This window comes from Suncus etruscus, chromosome 6 (assembly GCF_024139225.1).
Source record: "Suncus etruscus isolate mSunEtr1 chromosome 6, mSunEtr1.pri.cur, whole genome shotgun sequence".
NCBI classification, from domain to species: Eukaryota; Metazoa; Chordata; class Mammalia; order Eulipotyphla; family Soricidae; genus Suncus; species Suncus etruscus.
In genome coordinates, this window is record NC_064853.1 from 132,151,135 (window position 1) to 132,178,327 (window position 27,193).

Consider the following 27,193-nt stretch of genomic DNA (forward strand, 5'->3'; position numbering starts at 1 on the left):
GGCAAACACCTTACCTCCATGCTATATCTTCGGCACTCATGTCATTTCTTATAAAAAATTTTTTAAATCATGCCCACTGCTATCCTAATCTCAGAAATAACAAATCAACAAATTAAGGATGTGAGGAGAATTTCTCGAGGTTCCAGAATTACAAATGTTAATTGAATCTTTTAAACAGGTACAAAGACCAAAGATGCATCTGTCCTTTTTAGAGTCCAGTTGCCAAAAAGGAAGATCATTTTCAGTTCCTAAGGCTCTAAATGTCCTGCCTTTAATTGAGTTTTGTGATAGAAATGAATTATTTGACATCCTGGAGCATTTTCAGTGTTAATGTTAATGGCTGTAGTGACACACTTCTATCTTAAATTTTATTAATTGGGAAAAAAGGATCCAGAGTTGTATGCATATTTTCTTGAGAGGAAAATCATGAAAGGAAAAGTTAATTGAAATAGAATTTCTTGGGGGTACAGTGATCCACACCCAGTGGTATTCAGTGCTTACTCGTGGCTCTGTGCTCAGAATCACTTCTGGTCAGCTCGGGGATCCATATGCAGTGTAGGCATCAAATCCAAGTTCAACCATGTGTAAAGCAAACGCCTTACTCACTGTATTATTTTCCTAGTACCTGAAACAGATCTCTTAAGTTATAATCAGATTTAAAGTGAAAACTAGCTGGCCTCTCTTGCCTAAAGTTATACACAGACTAGCTCCTGTTCTATCACAACTTGTTTTCATGACAAGGTTGCTCTGGAGAGGAGGTAGGGGAGGACAGGGAGTCCAATCCTCCCCAATAATGGCCTAAATTTTTAGGTAACAGAAGTAATATTCTCTAAAGCTAAATCTATGGTTTTTACTTGTGGTTGTAGTCTAGAAGTTGGGTGTAGATAAGGAATATCCAGAAAATGGGGCATCATGTGTCTGATGGGACTGTGAGGTCAGAAGCAAATTCTTAAATTCTGCTTTTTGGTCAGAAACAGATGTGAGACTCATGAGAAAATTTGAGAGTCAAAGTCTTTAATGTGGAGACAAGGGTTAGAATAGTACAACAAAAGACAATGGGCACAGGTGTCCACAGTGACAAGATGTAGAGAATTTTAAATTATTTTTTGGGGGGAAGGTAGGAGCGAGGAGCATTTCCAGCTGTGATCAGGGCTTACTTGTGGTTCTGTGCTCAGAAACAACTCCTGAAAGGGATATGGGACTGTAGGAACTGAACCCAGGCCAGTAGCATACAAAGTAAGTACCCTTCCTCCTATACTATTGCTCCAGTCCCAGAGGATTTTAAAGTTTGGTAGTTTAACTGTGAAATCTGTGGCTGAGCTATGAAAATAAAGATGAGGAATGGAAGATGATCATAACAGAGATGGGTATGTGGAATTAGATCACCCATTAAACAGTTATAAAAATAGAATTAATATATATAATATACATATCTGTATATTTAACATCTCTATTTTATATAGCAACTATAAGTACCTAGTAGTAGTCTAACATTAACAATATACATATTCTATATATGCTAACAAGTTCAAGGCACTTGAGAACAGTGAATACAAGCAAGATTTAATTGGCTTCAGTCCTTGAGAACCTGAAAGTACAAAGGACCTGATTTATACTCCTGAAATTTCTCTCAATGCATCCCTGGATCATTCTCCAATTGATAGTGAGTCATTACAGAGCTAAAGAAACTGCAGCAATCTTAACAGGCTAGGAGCAGAGATGGTATTGGAAACCAAAGCAGCTGGAATAGCACCATGCCAAAGAAAAGTTGGTCCCCAGATCTGTGCACATGGCCAAGGAAGGAGCTCAAGTAGCAGAGCATATGCAAAGTACTGGGTTCAATACCTGGCACCACCCAGACTCCATGCCCAGCACGTCAGACCTGTGAACCAATTAGAACCATTTGTCCATGTTTAAGATATATATATAAACATATATATATGTTTAAGATATATATGTATATGTATATGCATATATGTATGTGTGAGAGAGAGTAATTTTTGTTTTTTTTTTTGGTTTTTGGGTCACACCCGGTAGCACTCAGGGGTTACTCCTGGCTCAACACTCAGAACTCGTTCCTGGAAGGCTCAGGGGACCATATGGGATGCTGGGATTCGAACCACCATCCTTCTGTATGCAAGGCAAACACCTTACCTCCATGCTATCTCTTCGGCCTTGTGAGGGAGTAATTTTAAGAAGCCTAGCATCAACAGGGAGGCAGGGGTTAGGGTTCAGGCCCACAAGCTGAAGGGGCCTTGCCTAACCAAATAAATAAAGATCTTTCAAACTTGGAATTGATTTGACTATGTGAGATAAGAGGACGAGAGTGTTGGGTTTGGAGGCTATGCCCAGTGTTGTCCAGGGTATATTCATGGTGGTGCACTGGGCAACTATATGTGGCACTGGGTATCCAAACCTAGATTAAGGCTTAAGCAAGAAAGGCAAGTACTTCACTCTTCTTGTACCATCTCTCTGGTCTCCAAAACTTTTAAGATATACTAATAACACCAACCTAGAAATAATGGCAAAACTGAGACAAAGTGGTAGTAAACCTAAAACCAAGCCATAATAAAATTAAAGTGAACCACTGGCATTCTAACTGCTTTATATGGTAAGAAAGTAGAACTCTACTTAAAGTAAGTTTACATCGTTCAGAGCCTCTGAAACTTTTTTCCCACACTGATAGGAGCAGAGAAATGGCTCCGAGGGTTACTTTGTATGATTTGCTGATTTCCTGAAACTCCAGGAGCAAACTCTTGAGAACTGAGCTAGGAGTAGCCCTTGAGCACAACTGGATATGGCCCTTCCAAAAGATTTTTTTAAAGGATCAAATGCCAAAACCTAGGAAGATTGACAGGTAATTCAGATATTGGAATTCTCATAGAGGGTTTTAAAATAATATAACTTAGGAGGAAAATAACGTGAGAAAAGGTAAAAAAAAAACATTACTAAATGGGACCATCGCAATAGCACAGTGGATAGGGCATTTGCCTTGCACCTGGCTGACCTGGGTCTGAACCCCAGTAGCCCATATGGCCACCCCATATGATCATACTTCATGGTCACTTGCCAGGAGTGATTTCTGAGCAAAGAGCCAGGAGTAACCCCTGAGTGCTACCAGGTATGGCCCCCCACCCCACCCCAAACTTTACTAGCGCCCTGGAATCTATTTAAAGAACAAAAAAGACAGGGCTGGAGAGATGGCATGGAGGTAAGGCATTTGCCTTGCATGAAGAAGGTCATTGGTTCAAATCCCAGCGTCCCATATGGTCCCCCGAACCTACCAGGAGTGATTTCTGAGCGTAGAGCCAGGAGTAACCCCTGAGCGCTGCCAGATGTGACCCAAAAAAAAACAAACCAAACCAACAAACAAAAAGAACAAAAAAGAAAGGGTAATTGAAAATTTCCTAGATGTAATTAGTTCAACTAAAATTAAGAAGCTACTCCTGGGGATATAGCTCAGTGGTAGAACACATGCCTTATCTGTGTGTGACCCTGTTCAATCCCTGGCACTTCAAACAAAAAGAAAAATCAATAGATCCTTTTGTGGTTCATAAGTATGGTGACTAAATATTCGCACAATTTTGTGATGTGTGCCTCCCTCAAAATTTGTTATCACATCAACACATTCTTCATCTGATATAAAAATAAAATTCAATTGAGGGGTTAGATAATAGCTCAGGCATCACTTGTTGAAGAAGCTTTCCTTGTACCGTTTTGCATTTCTTGCCCCTTTATCAAAGATTAATTATATGTCTGGGAAACATTCCATTGATCTGAGGGTCTGTCTTTATTCCAATAGCTGCTGTTTTATTACTATTGCTTTGTAATACAATTTAAAGTTGAGGAAAGTGATGCCTCCTATATTCTTTTTCCTAAGGGTTGCTCTAGCTATTTGTGGGTGTTTATTGTTCCAAATGAATTTCAGGAGTGTTTTATCCACTTCTTTGAAGAATGTCATGGGTATCCTTAGAGGAATTGCATTAAATCTGTACAATGCTTTGGGGAGTACTGCCATTTTAATTATGTTAATCCTCCATCTATGAGCAGGGTATGTAGCTCCATTCCTTGTGTCCTCTCTTATTTCTTGAAGCAGGCTTTTGTAGTTTTCTTTGTATAGGTCCTTCACCTCTTTAAGTTGACTCCAAGGTATTTGAGTTTGTGTGACACTAATGTGAATGGGATTCTTTTTTACTGTCTATTTCTTCTATATCATTATTAGTGTATAAGAAGGCCATTAATTTTTGTGTGTTAATTTTGTAGCCTGCCACTTTGCTATATAAATCTATTGTTTCTAGAGACTTTTTGGTAGAGTCTTTAGGGTTTTCTAAATATAGTAGCATGTTATCTGCAAAGAGTGAGAACTTACACTTCTTCCTTTCCTATCTGGACAGACACTTACTCAAAGAAGAAATACAAATGGCCAAAAGGCACATGTAAAAATGCTCCACACCACTAATCAGGAAGATGCAAATCAAAACAACAATGAGGTACCACCTTACACCACAGAGATTAACACACATCACAAAGAACAGATCAGTGCTGGTGGTGATATGGAGAGAAAGTAACTCTCATTCACTCCTGATAGGAATGCCATCTAGTACCACCTTTATAAAAAACAAAATGGAGATTCCTCAAAAAAATTGGAAATTGAGCTCCCATATGATCCAGCTATATCACTCCTAGGGATATACCTTAGGAACACAAAAACACAATACAAAAATGCCTCTGCACACCTATTTTCATTGCAGCACTATTTACAATATCCAGAATCTGGAAACAACCCAGATGCCCTTCAATAGATGAATGGCTAAAGATACACAATGAAATATTCTGCAGCTGTCAGGAGAGATGAAGTCATGAAATTTTTCTATACATAGATGGACATGGAAACTGAGTGAAATAAGTAGAGGGAGAGAGATAAAGACAAAATAGTCTCACTTTTCTATAGGATTTGAGAAAAAGAAAAGACATTATTGAAATAATACCTTGAGTCAATAGAGATGAGGGCTGGAAGGAACAGCCTGTGATATGAAGCTTACACAAAGAGTGGTGAGTGCAGCTAGTGAAATAACTACACTAACAACTGTCATGACGATGGTAATGAATGAGAAAAGTAGAATGCCTGTATCAAATATAGGCAGGTAGTGGGGGAGGAGAGAGATAGAGGGCATTAGTGGTGGGAATGTTGCATTGGTGAAGGGGGTGTTAGTTTTTATGACTGAAACCCAACTACAAACATGTTTGTAAGTATGGTGTTTTAAAAAGGTACTATTTAAAAATAATAAATTTTAAATAGGAACTCATATCTAGACAATAAAATTTATTCATTTTTTTAAGAAAAATAAAGAAAAGTAGCTCAATGAGAAAATAAACAAACAAAACCCACCTAAAACCACACAAAAAAGATAGGGTCAAGTGATAATACAACAACTAGGACACTTGTCTTGCCTGAAGCAGAGACAGGTTCAATTCCCTGCATCCTGTACAGTCCTCCAAACCCATCAGGAGTGATTCCTAAGCACAGAGCCAGCAGTAAGCCCTGAGCACACTAAGTATGGCCTACAAACAAACAAAAAACTACAGAAAAGAGTGAAAGTAACATACAGGAATGCTACAAAAAGGTCTAAGTTATATATGGCTAGAGTTTCAGGAAACAGAGTGGGTGACAAAAATAATATCTAAGAATTTTCACACACTACAGAAAAGTATTGGACTTATATTTTAGAAGCCTTATGAATTCCAAGCAACGCACATACAGATTACTTAAGGTAAAAATGGAAAAATTTGGGCCCAGAGAGATAGCACAGCGGCATTTGCCTTGCAAGCAGCCGATCCAGGACCAAAGGTTTGAATCCCGGTGTCCCATATGGTACCTCGTGCCTGCCAGGAGCTATTTCTGAGCAGACAGCCAGGAGTGACCCCTGAGCACCGCCAGGTGTGGCCCAAAATCCAAAAAAAAAAAAAAAAAAGGAAAAATTTATAGTAATCAGGAGAGGGAAGAGACACATGATCTTAGAAGAAGCAACATTCACACTGATATTTGACTTCCCAACAGGAATAATCATAATCAGAAGTCAAAGTAGAGACATTTCTCTGATACTGGGGTGAAATTCTATGCCCAGTAAAACTAACTACTATAAAAATGCAGAAGGACTAGGGGCGAATAACTGTACAGCAGGAAGGGATTTTGCCTTGCATGTGGCCGAATCAGGGTTTCCCCAACATAAATGACTGCAAGGAGTGCTTCCTGAGAGCAGAGTCAGGAATAAGCCCTGACATCACTGGATATGATCTAAAAACAAAAAAAAAATGCATAAAGTCTAGAGAGATATCATAGAGGTCAAAGGTGCATATGGAGGTCGCAGGTTCAAATCCTGGACTGCATGGCCCCTGAGCATTGCCAGGTATAGCCTTGGTCTCTGAGAAGGGGACTGAGATGGTGATACTGGTGATCCCTGGCACTGTACTACTGGGCCAAGCAGCATGGAACTCTGAAGTCTTTGTACTGAACTGTATAGCTCAGCTAGCCCTAGAACTGTGACAGTCACTGAGCACTTCTTGGCAGGCATCACCTTATGTGGAACAAAAATAGTTTAATGGCGACCACAGTAGAGACTGGATGAGGCTTTAAAAACAATACATTGGATCCCCCAGAACCCTGTCGAGTCCCCTGAATGTCCCCAAACGCAGAACCAAAAGTAAGTCCTGGAACAGTGGGTTGCATCCATAAACCGAAAAGGAAAAAAAAGGGGGGGGGGATCAGTGCCACATAGGCCTGAATTAGGTCAACTATTAGAGGAATCTTTCAGAAGATTCAAACCAGAAGAGTCCAACTTCCAAACGACATGAAAAGCATTAGAATATATTTCTGCTCACATATATTCTTATTCCAGTGGAATCGTTTGAGACAGAGTACAAGCTGATATAGAATAAAATGCGAGGGACTGGTGAGGTGGTGCTAGAGGTAAGGTGTTTGCTTGCAAGTGCTAGCTAAGGAAGGACCGAATTTCGATCCCCCAGCATCCCATATGGTCCCCCCAAGCCAACGGCAATTTCTGAGCGCTTAGCCAGGAGTAACCCCTGAGCATCAAATGGGTGTGGCCCAAAAAACCAAAAAAAAAAAAAAAAAAAAAAAAAAAGAATTAAATGCGAGCAATCAAGTAAGAGGGGGAGCTATAAAATTGGACAACTTAACACCATATAGACAACTGTCAGCTTAACCTACACAAAGTTTGCACAAATGGTACCTGGCTGAGGGAATTGGGAGCGGAACAGGGATGTGCAGCAACTGGCAGAGCATGTGACTTGTGTGTTTGGATTCCTCTCCCCCCAGTATGGGCCACTAAAGCACTTGGTCCCCAGTAGACCTCAGGGTGGCCCTGACTCCTCCGGACACATTGGGGGTACTAACGTTGGTCCGCCAGATCACTATGATACCAAGCCACCAGAACACACCCAGAATACAGTGGGGAGTGGCCCTACCTCCCCCAGGTGTGGCCTTGCCACGATACATACCACCACCAAACATTGAAAACAGAACCTGAGAGAAACTGTGAGTGCTGCCTGTGTGTGTTTGTCTCCTGTCCTGTCTCCTAAACCTCTTGAGAGTGGGCTGAAAAGGGCCCAGGATATTCACTCTCCCAGAGGCTTCAGAAGAGCATGCCACTTCCCTACGCAGCTGTGCGCTCTTTCTAAGGAAAGAACGCCACTGCAAAAGGAAGAAAAAATCACACTAAGAACTGAGCTGGATCACTGAAGCCCAGCATCTCTCCCCAAACTGTCTTCTCTGCTGCGTGCTCGGGCCTAAGATTTGACCCTGTGTGAGGCTTCATCCATGGAGGGCTCCCCTTCCTTGGAGGCAAGTCAACCCACTCAGAAAGGGCGAGTCAGAGGAGCATAGTCAAGCACATCATTTAGCCAATGAATACCACCACAACACATAGAAAAACCCACAATACAAGTGTGGCAATGGGGAAACAACGTGGGCCAGCACGTTGGCCAGAGAATGAAGATGAAAATTCTGATGACCAGAAAATGGCCAACCAACTAATCAATCTCTCAGATAAGGAGTTTAGGCAAGAAATACGGAAGATGCTCAAAGAACTCAAAGAAACCATGGATCGAGTTGAACAGAACACTAATAAGAACCAAGAAAATATGAAGACAGAAATCACAAAACTCCAAACTGAAATAACAGGTCAAATAACAGGCCTGAAAAACTCAGTAAACGAATAGAATGGCAAAATGGATATGCGTCCAACAGGCTAATAGAAGCTGAGAATAAAGTTGGTGCTGTGGAAGATGAGATAAATAACAATTCCATATAGCAGGAGAGGTTGGGAAAAAAATTAAAACAAATGAACAGACAATGGAAAAATTAGTCAAAGAATGGGAACAGATGAAAATAGAAGTCTCTGATAAGATCAACAGAAACAACTTAAGAATCATGGGAGTCCCAGAGACCCATAAAGAAAATTTCCAGGAAGAATCAATGGTCAAGAACATCATTAAAGAGAAACTTCCAGAGATAAAGAATATATGCGATCAAATCCTGCATACCCGAAGAATATCAACCAAAAGAGACCCCAGAAAAAATACCCCAAGACACATCCTAGTCACAACAACGAATCCCACAGATAGAGAAAGAATTCTGAAAGCAGCAGATAAAAAAGGGAAATTACATTCAAGGGAACATCCTTGAGATTTACAGCAGACCTGTCACCAGAAACACTCAAGGTCAGAAAGCAGTGGTGGGACACAGTGACAAAACGCAATGAAATAAATGTTTCGCCTAGAATACTGCACCCAGCAAAACTCACTTTCTGGTTTGATGGAAAAATACATGGATTCACAGACAAACAACAGCTCAGAAACTTTTCAGACTCAAAACCATTCTTTAAAAAAAAAAACTGAAAGACCTAATTTAAGACAAGACTGACCAAAAGACACACCAAACTTCGATATAAAGATGGCATTAAATGCCAGGAAAATTCTTTCTCTCAATGTCAATGGACTAAATGCACCAGTTAAGAGACACAGAGTGGCTAAATGGATCAAAAAACTCAATCCAAACTCTGCTGCCTACAAGAAACGCACCTGAATAGTCAGAACAAACATCAACTAAAAATTAAAGGCTGGAGGAAAATTATCCAAGCAAACAACACCCATAAAAAAGCTGGAGTGTCCATACTAATATCAGATGATGCAAACTTTATACTCAGGAAAGTTGAAAGGGACAAAGATGGATATTTTTAATTAATCAAGGGATATGTACAGCAGGAAGAAATCACTCTCCTAAACATATATGCACTGAATGAGGGGCCAGGAAAATATTTGATACAATTGTTGAGAAATCTGAAAAATAATATCAATAACAACACAATAATTGTGGGTAACCTCAACATGGCTTTGTCAACATGGATAGGTCAACCAGACTGAAACCCAACAAGAATATACTAGACCTGAGAAGAGAAAGGGAAGAAAGAGGCCTAATAAATATATATAGGACTCTCCATCCCCAGAAACCTGGATACACATTTTTCTCCAAGGTACATGGGACGTTCTCCAGGATAGACTACATGCTGGTACATAAAACATACCTCCATATTATCAAGAGGATAGAAATTTTGCAGGCTACCTTCGCTGACCACGAGGCTCTGAAATTATATGTGAATTCCAAAGGGACACAGAAGAAAAACTTTAACACCTGGAAGTTAAACAGCCTCCAACTGAATAACCAATGGGTCCGAGATGAAATCAAAGAGGAAATCAAAACTTTCTCGAAAACAAATGATAATAAAGACACAAACTATCAGAATTTATGGGACATAGCAAAAGCAGTACTGAGAGGAAAATTGATAGCTTTGCAAGCACACATCAGGAAGGAAGAAGGGGCCTACCTGAATAGCTTAATGACGCAGCTCATAGAATTAGAAAGTGCTTAACAAAAGGAACCAAAAATAGGGAGACAGAAGGAAATTAACAAAGCTGAGAGCAGAAATAAATGAAGTGGAAACCCAAAAAATAATCTGAAAGATCAACAAAAGCAGAAGTTGGTTCTTTGAAAAAATAAACAAGATTGATAGACCACTGGCAAAACTAACAGAGAGAGAGAGAGAGAGAGAGAGAGAGAGAGAGAGAGAGAGAGAGAGAGAGAGAAACTTGACAACTCGTATTAGGAATGAAAAAGGAGAGATCACTACTGATATGGCAGAGATTTAAAGGGTAATCAGGAACTACTTTGAGAAACTCTATGCCACTAAAAAATGAGAACCTGGAAGAAATGGATAAATTCTTGGACTCTTATAGTCTTCCATGGTTAAATGAAGAGGATGTAGCATATCTAAACACCCCCATCACTACTGATGAAATTAAAATGGTAATCAAATATCTGTCCCAAACCAAAAGCCCAGGCCCAGATGGATTCACTAATGAATTCTTTCAAACTTTCCAAGACGAACTACTACCAATCCTGGCAAGACTCTTTCATGAAATCGAAAAAAACAGGAACAACATCACCTTGATAACTAAACCAGACAGAGATGCTACGAAAAAAGAAAATTACAGACCAATATCGCTGATGAATGCAGATGCAAAGATCGTCAACAAAATCCTGACAAATAGGATTCAATGCCGCATTAAGAAGATCATCCACTATGATCAAGTAGGTTTCATCCCAGGAATGGAAGACTGGTTTAACATCCATATATCTATCAACATAATACACTACATCAACCACAAGAAAAATAAAAATCGCATGATTATATCAATAGATGCAGAGAAAGCATTTGATAAGATCCAACACCCATTCTTGATCAAAACTCTCAGCAAGATGGGAATGAAAGGAACTTTTCTCAATATAGTTAAGGCCATCTACCACAAGCCAGTGGCAAATATTATCCTCAATGAAGAAAAACTAAGAGCCTTCCCTCTAAATTCTGGCACAAGATAAGGCTGTCCTCTCTCACCACTCCTATTCAACATAACATGGGAAGTACTTGCTATAGCGATTAGGCAAGAAAAAGATATCAAGGGAATCCAGATAGGACAGGAAGAAGTCCAGCTCTTGATGTTTGCAGATAACATGATACTCTGCTTAGAAAACCCTAAAGACTCTACCAAAAACTTCTAGAAACAATAGACTCATATAGCAAGGTGGCTCTAGAAACAATAGACTCATATAGCAAGGTGGCAGGCTACAAAATTAACATACAAATATCAATGGCCTTTCTATACACCAATAGCAATAAGGAAGAAATGGGCAGTAAGAAAACAACCCCATTCACAATAGTGCCACACAAACTCAAATATCTTGGAATCAACTTGACTAAAAATGTGAAGGACCTATACAAAGAAAACTATAAAACTCTGCTCCAAGAAATAAGATAGGACATGCGGAAATGGAAACACATACCCTGCTCATGGATTGGCAGGATTAACATAATCAAAATGGCAATACTTCCGAAGGCATTATACAGATTTAGTGCTATCCCTCTAAAGATACCCATGACATTCTTCAAAGAAGTGGATCAGGCACTTTTGAAATTCATTTGGAACAATAAACACCCTAGAATAGCTAAAGCAGTTATTGGGAAATAGAATATGGGAGGAATTACTTTCCCCAACTTTAAACTTTACTACAAAGCAATAGTTATCAAAACAGCATGTTATTGGAATAAGGACAGGCCCTCAGATCAGTGGAATAGGCTTGAATACTTAGAAAATGTTCCCCAGACATACAATCACCTAATTTTTGATAAAGGAGCAGGAAATCCTAAATGGAGCAGGGAAAGCCTCTTCAACAAGTGGTGTTAGCACAACTGGATAGCCACTTGCAAAAAATTGAACTTAGACCCCCAGCTAACATCATGTACGAAGGTAAAATCCAAATGGATGAAAGACCTCTCTATCAGACCCCAAACCATAAGATATATAGAACAACACATAGGCAAAACACTCCAGGACATTGAGACTACAGGCATCTTCAAGGAGGAAACTGCACCCTCCAAGCAAGTGAAAGCAGAGATTAACAGATGGGAATATATTAAGCTGAGAAGCTTCTGCACCTCAAAGGAAATAGTGCCCAGGATACAAGAGCCACCCACTGAGTGGGAGAAACTATTCACCCAATACCCATCAGATAAGGGGCTAATCTCCAAAATATACAAGGCACTGACAGAACTTTACAAGAAAAAAAATCTAATCCCATCAAAAAATGGGGAGAAGAAATGAACAGACACTTTGACAAAGAAGAAATACAAATGGCCAAAAGACACATGAAAAAATGCTCCACATCACTAATCATCAGGGAGATGCAAATCAAAACAACTATGAGATACCACCTCACACCCCAGAGAATGGCACACATCACAAAGAATGAGAATAAACAGTGTTGGCGGGGATGTGGAGAGAAAGGAACTCTTATCCACTGCTGGTGGGAATGCCGTCTAATTCAACCTTTATGGAAAGCAATATGGAGATTCCTCCCAAAACTGGAAATCAAGCTCCCATGCGATCCAGCTATACCACTCCTAGGAATATACCATAGGAACACAAAAATACAGTACAAAAACCCATTCCTTACACCTATATTCATTGCAGCACTATTTACCATAGCAAGACTCTGGAAACAACCAAGATGCCCTTCAACAGACGAATGGCTAAAGAAACCATGGTACATATACACAATGGAATATTATGCCGCTGTCAGGAGAGATGAAGTCATGAAATTTTCCTATACATGGATGTACATGGAATCTATTATGCTGAGTGAAATAAGTCAGAGAGAGAGAGAGAGAGAAAACACAGAATGGCCTCACTCATCTATGGGTTTTAAGAAAATTGAAAGACATTCTTGCAATAATAATTTTCAGACACAAAAGAGAAAAGAGCTGGAAGTTCCAGCTCACCTCAGGAAGTGCACCACAAAGAGTGATGAGTTTAGTTAGAAAAATAACTACATTTTGAACTGTCCTAATAATGAGAATGTATGAGGGAAATGGAGAGCCTGTTTAGAGTACAGGTGGGGGTCGGGTGGGGAGGAGGGAGACTTGGGACATTGGTGATGGGAATGTTGCACTGGTGATGGGGGGTGTTCTTTACATGACTGAAACCCAAACACAATCATGTATGTAATCAAGGTGTTTAAATAAAATAAAAAAAGAGTTAAGAAAAAAGAAAAATGAAAGACATTCTTGCAATAACAATTTTCAGACACAAAAGAGAAAAGAGCTGGAAGTTCCAGCTCACCCCAGGAAGCTCACCACAAAGAGTGATGAGTTTAGTTAGAGAAATAACTACATTTTGAACTGTCCTAATATTGAGAATGTATGAGGGAAATGGAGAGCCTGTTTAGAGTACAGGCGGGGGTCGGGTGGGGAGGAGGGAGACTTGGGACATTGGTGATGGGAATGTTGCACTGGTGATGGGTGGTGTTCTTTACATGACTGAAACCCAAACACAATCATGTATGTAATCAAGGTGTTCAAATAAAAAAAAATAAGTATTGATGAGAGTTAGAGTAACAAAATAAAAAAAATGGTAATACTCCCCAAAGCATTGTACAAATTTAATGCAATCCCTCTAAAGATACCCGTGACATTCTTCAACGAAGTGGATCAGGTACTTTTAAAATTCATTTGGAATAATAAACACCCTAGAATAGCTAAAGCAATCATTGGGAAAAAGAATATGGGAGGAATTACTTTCCCCAACTTTAAACTGTACTACAAATCAATAGTTATCAAAACAGCATGGTATTGGAATAAAGACAGGCCCTCAGATCAGTGGAATAGACCGAATACTCAGAGAATGTTCCCCAGACATACAATCACCTAATTTTTGATAAAGTAGCAAGAAATCCTAAATGGAGCAAAAAAGCTTCTTCAACAAGTGGTGTTGGCACAACTGCTAGCCACTTGCATAAAATTGAACTTAGACCCCCAGTTAACATCATGTATGAAGGTAAAATCCAAATGGATTAAAGACCTTGATATCAGTCCTGAAACCATAAGATATATAGAACAACACATAGGCAAAACACTCCAGGACATTGAGACTACAGGCATCTTCAAGGAGGAAACTGCACCCTCCAAGCAAGTGAAAGCAGAGATTAACAGATGGGAATATATTAAGCTGAGAAGCTTCTGCACCTCAAAGGAAATAGTGCCCAGGATACAAGAACCACCCACTGAGTGGGAGAAACTATTCACCCAATACCCATCAGATAAGGGGCTAATCTCCAAAATATCCAAGGCACTGACATAATTTTACAAGAAAAAAAATCTAATCCTATCAAAAAATGGGGAGAAGAAATGGACACTTTGACAAAGAAGAAATACAAATGGCCAAAAGACACATGAAAAAATGCTCCACATCACTAATCATCAGGGAGATGCAAATCAAAACAACTATGAGGTACCACCTCACACCACAGAGATTGGTACACATCACAAAGAATGAGAACGAGCAGTGTTGGCGGGGATGTGTGGAGAGAAAGGAACTCTTATCCACTGCTGGTGGGAATGCCGTCTAGTTCAACCTTCATGGGAGCGATATGGAGATTCCTCCAAAAGCTGGAAATCAAGCTCCCATGCGATCCAGCTATACCACTCCTAGGAATATACCCTAGGAACACAAAAATACAATACAAAAATCCCTTCCTTACACCTATATTCATTGCAGCACTATTTACCATAGCAAGACTCTGGAAACGACCAAGATGCCCTTCAACAGATGAATGGCTAAAGAAACTGTGGTACATATACACAATGGAATATTATGCAGCTGTCAGGAGAGATGAAGTCATGAAATTTACCTATACATGGATGAACATGGAATCTATTTGCTGAGTGAAATAAGTCAGAGAGAGAAAAATGCAGAATGGCCTCACTCATCTATGGGTTTTAAGAAAAATGAAAGACATTCTTGCATTAATAATTTTCAGACACAAAAAAATTGAAGGGCTGGAAATTACAGGTCACCACAAAGAGTGATGAGTTTAGTTAGAGAAATAACTACGTTTTGAACTATCCTAATAATGAGACCCTATGAGGGTTATAGAGAGTCTGTCTAGAGTACAGGAGGGGGTTGGGTGGGGAGGAGGGAGATTTGGGACATTGGTGATGGGAATGTTGCACTGGTGATGGGTGGTGTTCTTTACATGACTGAAACCAAAACACAATCATGTATGTAACCAAGGTGTTTAAGTAAAACATGAAAAAAAAGAGAAAAAGAAAACAGAACTTGTATTCTGGGAGTCGACAGGGACTTGGGAGAGTTGAGAGAGCTGAAGTTTGTAGGGCATTGGGGGACAAGACATTAGAGAAAGAAATAGTGTGCAACAGCCATCAATTAAGGGGCGTGTCACTCCATGCCCATCTTACCTGCTAGTAAGACCTAGCTATTTCTGGGAGGGATATTTGAATGTTTCAAAAGGTTTGCCCGAGGGGCAGGAAGAGGATTTGTGGGATAGATTGACAGAGATTCAGCAAGAGGGATGGAAGAAGAGGCAGCAGGAGGAGACAAGGCAGAGAGAAGTTAAGATGCAGGGCAAGTTGAAGAGAGCATGCTTAAATAGGTTGTTAGAAGCCACATCTGCTGGCTTGGGCCTGAAGAAAGCTGATGTCTCCTGAAACCTGTCTGTGGATCGTTTTGTCGCTGCCATCCTAAAACCCGCCGGCTGCACGCGCAAGGCCTGGGCTAGAGGGGAAGTACCTCTCCATCCATCTATCCATCCCATCGCCATCCAGCCCCATCCAGGGCTGTTATTGAACAGGGTGCAGGGAGGGAGACTATGGGGATGGAAAAGACAAGGGGATGGAAAAGACAAGGTGATGGCTTGGCTGCGGTGGAAGCTTGGGGTCAGAAGTCAGGGCCACGGAGGTGAGCGCTGAGAGGCTGGACTTGAGCGCCGGGTCCTAGGAACAAGACTTGCCCTTCACCCTTAGGCCCGCCCCGCCCCTAGGTCCCGCCCACAAAGAAGGCCGCCTTTCTCGACGGGCCCAGCCCCTGCAGCGGGTCCTCCCGACGTGCCACGCCCTCGAGCCCGCGCCTCCCGGAAGACCACGCCCACCAGGACCCGGCCCTCTACAGACCACGCCCTTTCCAGGGCACGCCCCTCCGTCTGGCCTCCGTCAGGCCCCGCCCCGCCGAGCGCTCCCAAAGCCGAGGCCTCGCGGGCGTCCCCGGCAGACCACGCCTTCTCCGATAGACCACGCCCTCCGTGTCCACGCCCCCGAGAGACCACGCCCCCGCAGGGCGCTCCTCGAAGCCGAGGCCTCTCGGGCGTCCCCGGCAGACCACGCCCCTCCGACAGACCACGCCCCCGTGGCCACGCCCCCGAAGAGACCACGCCCCCGCAGGGCGCTCCCCAAGCCGAGGCCTCGCGCGCGCCAGTGGCCGTGAGCGCTGGAGCGAGCGGGGAGCGGGCAGCGGGCGGGCCAGCGGCGCAGGGACCGGCGGGCAGCTGGGGCTCCCTCGGCCTCCGCCTCCGCCGCGTCCCGGGAAGATGGCGCTGCGCTTCCAGGTCAGTGCGCCGAGGGGGACCCCGGGCGCGCTCGGGCTGCAGCTGCCCGGGAGGGCGCCGGGCCTCCCGCCTCGCCGATGGGTCGGCCTGCTGGGCCGCGCGCTCGGTCCTCGCAGGTGGGCGCCCGTCGGCAGCTCTGTGCGGGGATCGGGGCGACGGCGAGCGGGGGGAGGGCTCGGCCGCAGCAGCCGCTTTCGGGGAGACCGGAGGCTGCGGAGGAAGGTCCGCTCCCCAGCGCCTCGGTCCCGGCCCTGCGCTGGCGCGCGACCCCGGGAATCAGTCCGTCCGCGGCGGCCCTGCCTGGGGCACCCCCTTGGCGTCCCGCACCTGCCCCGCCGGGTCGCCAGCCCTGGACGAAGTTCTGGGCTCGAGGACGGACTCTGCAGCCCTCCCCGGGTCCGCTGACAACCGATCGCACCGCGCACTGGAAAACGGATCGGACAGGAGGAGGCACAGGACATGGCAGTATTGAGCCGGGGCGATCGGCCAAGCGAGTGTGTGTGTGTGTGTGTGTGTGTGTGTGTGTGTGTGCGTGTGTGTGTGTGTGTGCGCGCGCGTGTGTGTGTGCGTGTTTGCATGTGCATGCTAGGAACGTTCAGGCCGAACCGGACTGCTATGCCAGGCTTTCTCCATACTGCCTTGAGCTGTCATTGGTCCACCCACTTCTTCATTGAGTTGCTATTCCACGCCAGGCGCTGAAGAACGCGACGCCGTCCTCACAGAACTTGCAGTGATGTGATTTCTTCTCGCAGGGAATTTGCAGCTTCACGGGGTCTCTAGGGAACCAGAAGGGTGAACCCCGTGAAGCTCCACCAGGGAAGCGTTTCTAGGCCAAAGGGCCATAAATGGGGGAAGAACTAAGCCGAGGACTCCAAGAGGGGTCTGACTGGAGCAGACCACAAGGGAGGGAACAGGGGATGCTGTGGGGTGCAGGAGGTGACTTTGGGGGAAGGGATGCGTCCAAGTATCCTGTTCCTTTGTAAGCCTCTGTGGGCTCACTGTCACCCAGGCTCTCATCCCTACTTAAGCAGGTCTCCCCAAGAATCTTTCCACAGGGCTCCATGATGTTGAAGCCCAGTGGAACAAGCCCACATCTTTGTTTTGGGGCCCTACCCAGTGGCACCTACGGCTTACTTCTGGCTGTGTTCAGGGATCCTATGCAACGAGGTTGATGGAATTGAAATCTGTCATGTGTAAGATGAGAGCCTAAACCCCTGTACAAATTCTTCAGCACTGGGTGTAAGTCTTCAAAGTGAATTGTAAACTATGATGGGACATTGGCCACTCTTCGGGCTCAGAAGGGTGATAAATATTACCATGGGTTAAGCAACGGAGATTATTGATTACAAGTGAAAAAAAAAACTTCTCATCATCATGGTAGGAATACATAGTGGTGGACAGCTTTAAATATTGAGTTGGAGCAATATAAGACCAGACAAATTGAGGGACCAGGGAAAAACTGAGACTTCGCCATCTGAATTATTTCAGGCTATGGGATTAGAACCCAGTTCTTTCAAGGGGCATTTAGTGATCAGACTGGCTTAGTACCTAACATTCTGAATTTTCACATGCTCAACATTCTTTTGTTTTGTTTTTGGGTCACACCCCACAACACTCAAGGGTTACTCCTGGCTCTATGCTCAGAAATCGCTCCTGGCAGGCTTGGGGGACCATATGGGATGTCAGGATTCGAACCACCGTCCTTCTGCATGCAAGGCAAACGCCTTACTATCTCTCTGGTCCCTCGACATTCTTTTAAGAGTGTTTCAGCCACCTTGAGAGTGGTCGTTGGTGTATGTAACTATACATCTAATTACTGAAGACATAGACTCTTAGGGGGATTCTAGCTGCTCGAGGCAACAAAGTTATAGTAATCTCATAGTGCAGCATCATTTTTGTCCCTGTATCTTACTATCATCTGCCCATCAGGGCGGCTAGCTAGCAGGTGTGTCCAGGAAGTTGAGGATGTAGATGTGTGAGGCCAGGAGTACACACGGCTTCCAGAGACTCATAGTCTCCCACCTCCTGCTTGACATAAAAAAGGGATCTTCTATGGCTCATTGACCCATGCTGTTCACAGCCTAGACTCGCAGTGGTCTCCAAACCATGGCCCGCGGGCCACATATTGTATTTGTATCTGTTTTGTTTCTTCATTGCAAAATAAGATATATGCAGTGTGCATAAGAATTCGTTCATAAGTTTCGTTTTTACTATAGTCAGACCCTTCAATGGTCTGAGGGACAGTGAACTGGCCCCCTGTTTAAAAAGTTTGAGGACCCCTGGCTCCCTGAGGGTGGGGTGGAAGCCTAGTGAGGCCCTTGGTCCCACTGGAAGTCATGGATCTATATTATCTGGGGAGACGGTGGATTGTGGTAAGTAGCGCAGAGGGGAAAAAAGACATGGAACTGGGAACAGATAAGCTGGAGGCTGTTTAGATGGAAAAGATGAGAAATAAAATACTGGGGAAACTGGAGGAGACCCATTTGGCCCATTGATCTTGTTTTCAGTCAGATCTCCTTTTGTTCCCAAAGTGGAGACCAGAACCAAACTTCTTACTGCCCACCCAGGCCTCCTAGTTTTGACCAGGGTGCAGCTGTGAGTTGTTGCTTTTGAACATGATTGTCACAGAGAAGAGAGTGTTTAGGACAGGATTCACCTGGGCAGTGTGTGCTAAGTGGGAAGCAGGCCCAGAAGACCCGGGGGATGGCTTAGAATGAGCATGAGCAGAGGAGACTTTGTACACCCAGTGGTGGGTCTGCTGTGAGCCAGGCATAGCTCATACTTCTTTGTCCCAGTCTATACAGTTCTTCTGGAAGGAGGATTTTACTAACTGAACTTTCAAAAGGAGTGGGAGTGGGGATTTGCAGAAAAGCTGCTGAGTTTTTATGGGTTGTTTTTCAGCACCATCCTGAATTTCCAAGAGGAAGGGATTTGGGCCATAGAGATACCAGCGGTATGGTGTTTGCCTTGCTTGCAGACGACCTGGGAAGGACCCAGGTTCAATCCCGGAGACTGCTAGGAGTGATTTCTGAGTTCAGAGCCAGGAGTGTAAACTCCCCCTACCCCCCCCCCCCCCGCCAAGTATGTCTCAGGAGTCTACTTTTTATGATTTGAAAACTAAAAGAAAGCTTGTAAAGTAAAAGGCTTTTGAAAAAACACCATCCAGTTCCCAAAGACCCAAGAGGGAGCTTCAGGTAAACTCAGAAAAGGTTGTAAGGGAAGGAAAGAGGAGCTGGAGTGATAGTGCAGCAGTAGGGCATTTGCCTTGCATGCGGCTGACCCAGGATGAACCTCGGTTCGATCCCCAGTGTCTCATATGGTCCCCGAGTCAGGAGAGATTTCTGAGTGCATAGCCAGGCATCACCGGTGTGACTCAAAAACGAAAATAAATAAATAAATAAAATAAAGGGAGGAAGGAAAAGGGTTTGTGGGAAATGAAGAGCTTCATGATGAAGGATTTTTCTTTTTTATCAGCACTGCTCAAGAGGTTGAATTCCAGAAGGCAGGAAAGGGAGGAAAGAAGTAGATGGGAAGTTTTGAGTTCTGTTGGGCTACTTGTGATTCATCTGTTTCTTTGTTCTTAAGGGACCTGTCACAGTCCCTTAAGAGCCCCAGCACTGCTCGTGACCTGTAACTCAACTGCAGTAGATGGGGGGTATTTTATATGTGTGCATTCCTGTGAAACCAAGATAGTGAAAATGTCTGTCTAAGCTGCCACATCCCTCAACACCCCCCCACCCCGGTGTTCCCCAGCTAGACCCAACACTCCTATATTGCTCTTTCACGGTAGAAGGAATTTTCTGGTCTTCCCTCCTGCCTCCAGCTTTTCACCTTCTGAGATGTGTGGATGTGTGGGAATTGTGTGAGAATTATGGGGCACAGAAAAGTTTCAATAGGGGTATGCCATCTGCCAAGATCAGCTAGTTGTCCAGAAATGTTTAGATCCTTGTTGAGGCCATTGGCTGGAGCCTGGGAACCTGAGAGTTTGCTATGGGGATTCTGGGGGTGTCTGGTTTTCCTTGTTTGTTTCTATTGGCTGTGTGCTTGGGATTTCTAAGTGGACGGCCAGCCTTGGAAATCTATAATTTGTGTCTCTGTTGTCAGCAAATCCAGGAGGAATCAATTGCTCAGAGACATTTCCTCAGACACCAGTACCTGAAAGGAAGATACAATACAACTATTTACTGTGAAAGATAATATTTCTTCCTAAAACAGTCTTAGGAAAGTCAGTTGTATATCTGTAGAGTGCTGCTCAGTCATAAATCACTCATTGTGAAATTGACTTTTAAACGTGGAGGTCATTACTTTGGCCAGCGTAGGGTCACTCTACAAGTATGCGATACTGGAGGTAAAAGACAGAGTTGATTTGTTATCACAAGGGAAGAATAACTGGCTTCCCCCTTTGTTCCAGTCTTTCCCAAGAAGTTGTTCAAGTCTTTCTCTTTTTTTCCCCTCAAACCACCTTTCTCTATCTATATTTGTTCCTTTTAAATAGTTTGGAGTGGGGAGTAGTTGGTAAGATTGAAAAAAGCTATTTACACAGACTCCAGACTTTCTGTGTGTTGAGTTCTCTTAAATCAGGATATCGGAACAGACATAATAATGTCCATAATTGTTCCATAATCTATCCAAATGGGTTGCTTAAGTACTATGGAATTGATTCATACTAACCTCTCTCTCTCTCTCTCTCTCTCTCTCTCTCTCTCTCTCTCTCTCTCTCTCTCTCTCTCTCTCTCTCTCTCTCTCTGTTTCCCCCCACCCCCTGTTTGTAGGAAATGACCATAGTCAGGCTGGGTCACGGTGAGAAATTTATTCTCTTAGAGTTACTTGAGGCCAGAAGTCTGAAAGCCCTGTGCCAGCAGGTTATTTCCTGCAAGGTTTTGGAGGCCACACCTGGTGATGCTCAGGGGTTACTCCTGGCTATGTGCTCAGAAATCGCTCCTGGCTTGGGGGACCATATGGAACGCCGGGGAATCGAAGCATTGTTTGTCCTAGGTCAGCTGTGTGTAAGGCAAACGCCCTACCGCTGTGACACTGCTCCGGCCCACTCTTAAATTATTTTATTTATTCAGCTCTTCACATTTATAAGATGAAGAAGACTTTTGAGCTTGATCTTGAGCCATGAGATGGGAAAACAGCACCTTTGTTTCCCTGTTTTTGTTTTTGTTTTGTTTTATCCCTCTGGAGAAAATAGGGAAATACCCAAACCACATATTTACTATGTGTTCCAGTACTATAAAACTCCTGTTATTAGTATTGTGAAGACTTGTTGGATCAATCAAAGTAGCAGAGATGTTTGTAGTTGGAATTATAGTTTGTTTATTGCTCTTTGTCTTACTTATTAATTTGAAACCCTTTTATTTTTCTGTTTTTACTTGAGCAAAAGAAAGCAAAAAAAAAAAAAGTATCCCAAACCTGAGTTTGTTTAAGTCTGACCTGGATTGAGAAGTAGAAAATGGCATAAATAAGCTTAAAAAAGGAGAGAAGTGAAAAGAATGAAACCACTTTTTAGTGTTTTCTCTGGTATTTCTATCAGGCAAACAATATATGTGTGTGTGTGTGTGTGTATATATATATATATATATATATATTTGAGAGGATATTTGACCTTGTATAAAGAGGCAGCCACAGGCAAACCCAGATCAGAAAGGACAAACACTGGTGATTCATTACAAACATCCCTTTACCCTCAGTTGCATGCTTGACTTTGAAACCTGTGCCAGTTTTTCTGTCCTCCAAATAGTAATAATCTAATTCAAGTTCAGAGCACAAGAATTTTTAAATTCGATGCCTTAACAAAAACTTCCCAAGCCAAGAGAAACTGTGTTCATTTTTCATGACTCCTTCAAATTATGCCTACATGCCCTCTCTCTCTAGATGCTACTTTAAACAAAACCAAGCTTTTGGTGGCTCTAACATGGGACTCTCCCACATGTAAAGTAGCAGCCTTAGGTCTAGCAGAGATCCTGAGTAGTTTAGAGTGTTTGCCTGCAACAGCGAAATTGGTTACTTTACAAGTCCCAGACCGGCATCTATTTATAATTTAATAGATTGAGCCATTGAAGGTCTTAAAGCTTGAGACAAAGTGACATAGTAGCCCATTCTGCGTCCAGGTCCCTGTCCTTGTCGAAACACCTTCACTGTTCCAGTACTACCCTGCTGATATGCACAGTAACTTAGCTTCATCTGAGTCTCGGGAAATGCTCTTTCTCTCTTAGTCTGTCAGCTCTTATTTTCTTTTCTGATTCACTCTCAGAAGTTGGTATGAATGTTCCTACTTCAGGCAGGCCTTTTTAAATACCCTACCAGAAGAATCTGGCCCCTCTTTCGATTTACCATATATACTCGAGTATAAGCTGACCTGAGTATAAAATGACCCCCTTAATTTTACCCTAAAACCTGGGAAAACTTAGCGACTCGAGTATAAGCCAAGATAGAAAATTCAGCAGCCACTGGTAAATTTCAAAAATAAAAATATATACCCAAACCAATTACAGTAATTGAGGAATCAGTAAATAAATAAATATATGATTATATTTACAATATATGATTGTTTGATATACTGTATGCCATTAGTATACCACATTAACCCATAGTATTGAATGACAACTTTAATAAAGGGAATAAACCATTTAAGACAGTAAAGCATTATAAATAAATAGTTAAAAATTCTGAATCCTTATACTCCAAAACCCCTGATTATAAGGATTCAGGATTTATAAACATTTATTTACACAACTTTACTGCCTTAAATGGGTTTTTCACTTAATTAAATGTGCCATTGAATATTGCGGGTTAACTAGTTCAGTGGCATACAGTTCAGTTCAGCCACCTACCTCTTCTGCTCAGCTGGGACTTGTGGACTGAGCTGAAGCACCACTACCTCCAGCAGATGGCAGAAGACAAATGGAGACTAAATGCATTTGATTTGGTAGCATGCACAGTGAATCAAATAACCTATATGACCTGAGTATGTTGACAATTTTGTGTCCAAAAACTTGGCTTATACTCGACTATATAGGTACTTGTTTTTGTTGTAGTTTAAGTAATGTGATTATAATAGCTTTCTCCTTCATGAATTTCTGTTTCACATCCAGAGAATTGTCTGTTTATTCTTGACCTATTGGGAGGTAGGAAAACATCTGCCATGGTGATCCCAAGTGAGATGAGATGACTGCATATGCCTTTACTTGAACTGATGCTGTTTGTGTCCTGTGTCCTGTGGTTAATGGATTTCCCATGCTTGCTTTCACTAGTGTAATATGTTCATATCTTGATCCTTCTCCTTCAGAGTCTGGCTGAGCTGGAAGTGTTGTGTACTCATCTCTACATCAGGACTGATCTGACCCAGAGAATTGAGGCTGAGAAAGCATTCGTGGAACTGATTGACAGACCAGAATGTCTCAACAAGTGTCAGCTGTTATTAGAGCAAGGAACAACAGTAAGTGTATGGTTAAGCCATGAAAGAGCAACTCGTAGGCACCGTTGGTTTTCATGAACACATGTAGGTCACTGACCAGAGCCCCAAGGTTCTGCCACATCGTATTACTATAGTTTCATTGGCAGAGATTCCAGGAAGGAATTGAAGAGCCTGGAAAGAAAACTTGGAGAGAGGAACTACAGCACAGAACAGAGACAGATTACATCATTTCTAGATTCCTCTGGGACTCTGCATATTTATTGGGTCAAAAATTTCTTTATGTATTTGATAGGACCTTATCTAGTGGTAGGAGATGGGTGGACTGCCCTTGAAGAGCTAAAGGCTGAATGTTCAGACCTTTCAGTTCTTGGGGCTACCAAGGGTACACGTGGTGGCTATGTGGTACCAGGGATCAAACTGAGGGCCTCAGATATGCTACCATTTGTGCTGTCAAAAGTCACATTTTCAGAAAGTTGACTCGGAGCTTTATAAAAAAATACGGGGTTCAGGTTTGTAGCTCAGTAGCAGAGTACCTGCCTGGTATGCCTAAGGCTGTGGCTTAATCTTGGCACTAGTCCACATTGCAGAGACAATTTTGGAGCCATTTTAGGTGTGCAGATACTAGACGAGAGGAAGAGGAGTGGGTGAGACTTGTAGGGAGATGCAGGTGGTAGTCAGCTTTGAAGTGTGAGGGTACAAAGGAGTTCCCATGGCCTTTGGCCTGGTCACTGGAGAAACACTTAATTGGGAAGCAGACTGGGTTCTGTTTGGTTCATCCACATGATTCATTCTTGAAAGTGCCGTATGGCTTAATTAGGAGGCATATATAGTCTAGTGCTAAGGAATGAAATGATCCAATAAAGACATTGCAGTAAGGAACCAAAGGAGAGTTGAGGTCGGCACATCACTTCAACAACCAGCCTAATTAGAATGAGTGTCTTAGGCTTTGCATCCCACAAAGCAAAATTGAGGCAGTTTAGTAACTGCATTTATAAGAGACATTACAAACCTTGGAAAGAATTTATTAATGAAATTCAAAATCTAAGAATTAAGTATAGGGTTTTTTTTTGTTTTGTTTTGTTTTTTTTTGGTTTTTGAAATAAAGTCTATAAAGAAAGGAAGTTTTATTTGGAGACAATATTTTGCTTGATTGGAATTCAAATTTAGGATTTCCTGTCATCAACATTGATTGCAAATATTTGTATGTTAATATGGATCCCTAATGAGATTTTCCATATTCCATCTTTGAAAATACCTTTTCACACAGGTATTGCCAAATATTGATATCAATTCACAAGTGCCTGACTTTAATTTAGCATATTCATCACTTAGAAGGCACTTATAGAATTCTATTGAAAAGTCTCTTGATGTTTGCCTTTTAGAATGTCATTACATTGCTGATTAATCACTTCCAATGGAAGTTAGGTAGAAGATCTTCAACAGCTCAATTAAGGAGATTATAGTTTGAAAAATGCTGCTAGAATGATTTGCTAGAATGCTAGAAAAAATACTCAGGAATAGAGATCTTGCAACTTGCTTTAACTTTTTTTAAAATGTTTTATTTAAAGCAGTGTGGTTTACAACGTCATTCAAAGTTAAGTTTTAGACATACAACATTTCAGCACCAGTCCCACCATCAATGTCAAACCTCCCTCCACCAGTGTTCACAGAGTTCATATCGTACTATTTCCTCTGCATAATAGCAGACACTTTTTTAAAGTTTGGTTGTTAAAATTTAGCTATCACGATTTCCAAGATTTTTTTCAACGAGTAAGGTTTCTTTTAAGCTGTGCTACCAGTTGCTCTGTGCATGAAGGGTTAAATGAAGCTGTTAACTCCTCAGCAGAAAATGCTCAGCTGATAGCAGGGAGATGTCCATACACTCAGAATTACCGACAGGGATGTGAAATGGAGTAGCCACTGTAGGAAACACAGCTTAGAAAACCTCTCCAAGAACTAGGAGACATTGTCCTGGGAAGTTAAAGCTGTAACTACAGTGTTATGTACAGGATTTAGTTCCACAGAGGAGGGAACATTGCTTCTATGTGTGAGACTGTGAGTTGGATCCCTGGAACCACATGTGGGGCATGGGGCAGACCACTGGCTGTGGTCTCCATCCAAAATTGTAGAAGCCCCTAAAGTAATGGTGGTGGTAGTAGAAAAATAAGCTACCATATTTATCACTCTATAAGACAAACCTGACCATAAGATGCACATAATTTTTAGATGAGGAAAACAAGAAAAATATGCTCTAAAGCAAATGATGCACTAAAACATTTCATAAACATAACGTGAGACACCATCAGGAGATGGCAGCTGGGAACAACCAGACTGCAAGTCCAAAGTAATATATACGCCCATACACAGCTGGTTAAACACATTTACCTAACTGCTTTTTACATCAGAAAATAAAAAAAAACATTTTTAAATACTTTTACTTTAATATAAAATAAAAATAAAAGTCAGGGCCAGAGCAATGGCACAAGTGCTAAGGTATCTGCCTTGCCCGCGCTAACCTAGGATGGACCACGGTCTATCCTCCGGCATCCCGTATCACCACCCCCCCAAACCAGGAGCGATTTCTGAGCACATAGCCAGGAGTAACCCCTGAGTGTGACACGGTGTGGCAGCAATCAAATAGACTTAAATGAAAGCTCTATATGATAGTGAAAGTGGGTTAACCTGATTGCTTGTACTATGTGGTATATCTGCACAATAAAGGGGTGTAACACTGTGGATGTCAAGAGGTATCTCTTCTCTCCTCCCCTGCATTCAGGCTTTAGCTTCAGGTGGCATTTGCTGCATAAGATGCACAGACATTTTCTCATCTTTGGGGGATGAAAAAAATATGTCTTATGGCACGAAAAATATGGTATATATGGATTTTTATTCAACAGTGAAAAAAGATGGAATTTGGGAGTGGGAAAGGGTATAGTAGCTAGGACATGTGCTTAGTATGTGCCTAACCCCAGCAGCAGCAGGTGCAGCCCCCAAATTCCCTTGCACCTCCTGGCACTGTGGGGTATGAGTATCAATATATACTCACATCTTTTCTTTTTTTTATATAAATCTTTATTTAAGCACCATGATGATAAGTATGTTTGTAGTTGGGTTTCAGTCATAAACAGAATGCCCTGCTTTGCCAGTGCAACATTCCCACCACCAATGTCCCCCTCCTCGTTCACCCCTGCTTGTATTTACGACAGGCATTCTACTTCTCTCATTCTTTAACATTGTCATGCTAG

The 27,193-nt window shown here is 42.4% G+C and overlaps 1 protein-coding gene and 1 non-coding gene across 2 annotated transcripts in view; both read left to right on the forward strand.

Annotated features, from left to right (window-relative positions):
• Positions 1-3,538: 3,538 nt before the first annotated feature.
• LOC126012700 (small nucleolar RNA U13) lies at positions 3,539-3,642 on the forward strand. The gene has a single exon (XR_007497121.1). It is a non-coding gene; the product is annotated as a small nucleolar RNA U13 (small nucleolar RNA).
• A 20,165-nt stretch (positions 3,643-23,807) lies between these two features.
• The window catches only part of RANBP17 (RAN binding protein 17), a gene marked incomplete at its 5' end in the record, with an annotated part of 271,440 nt that continues 268,054 nt past the window's right edge, over positions 23,808-27,193 (forward strand). Inside the window, 1 exon segment of the mRNA XM_049775658.1 lies at positions 23,808-23,969. Within this exon segment, the coding sequence (XP_049631615.1) occupies positions 23,808-23,969 (162 nt within the window).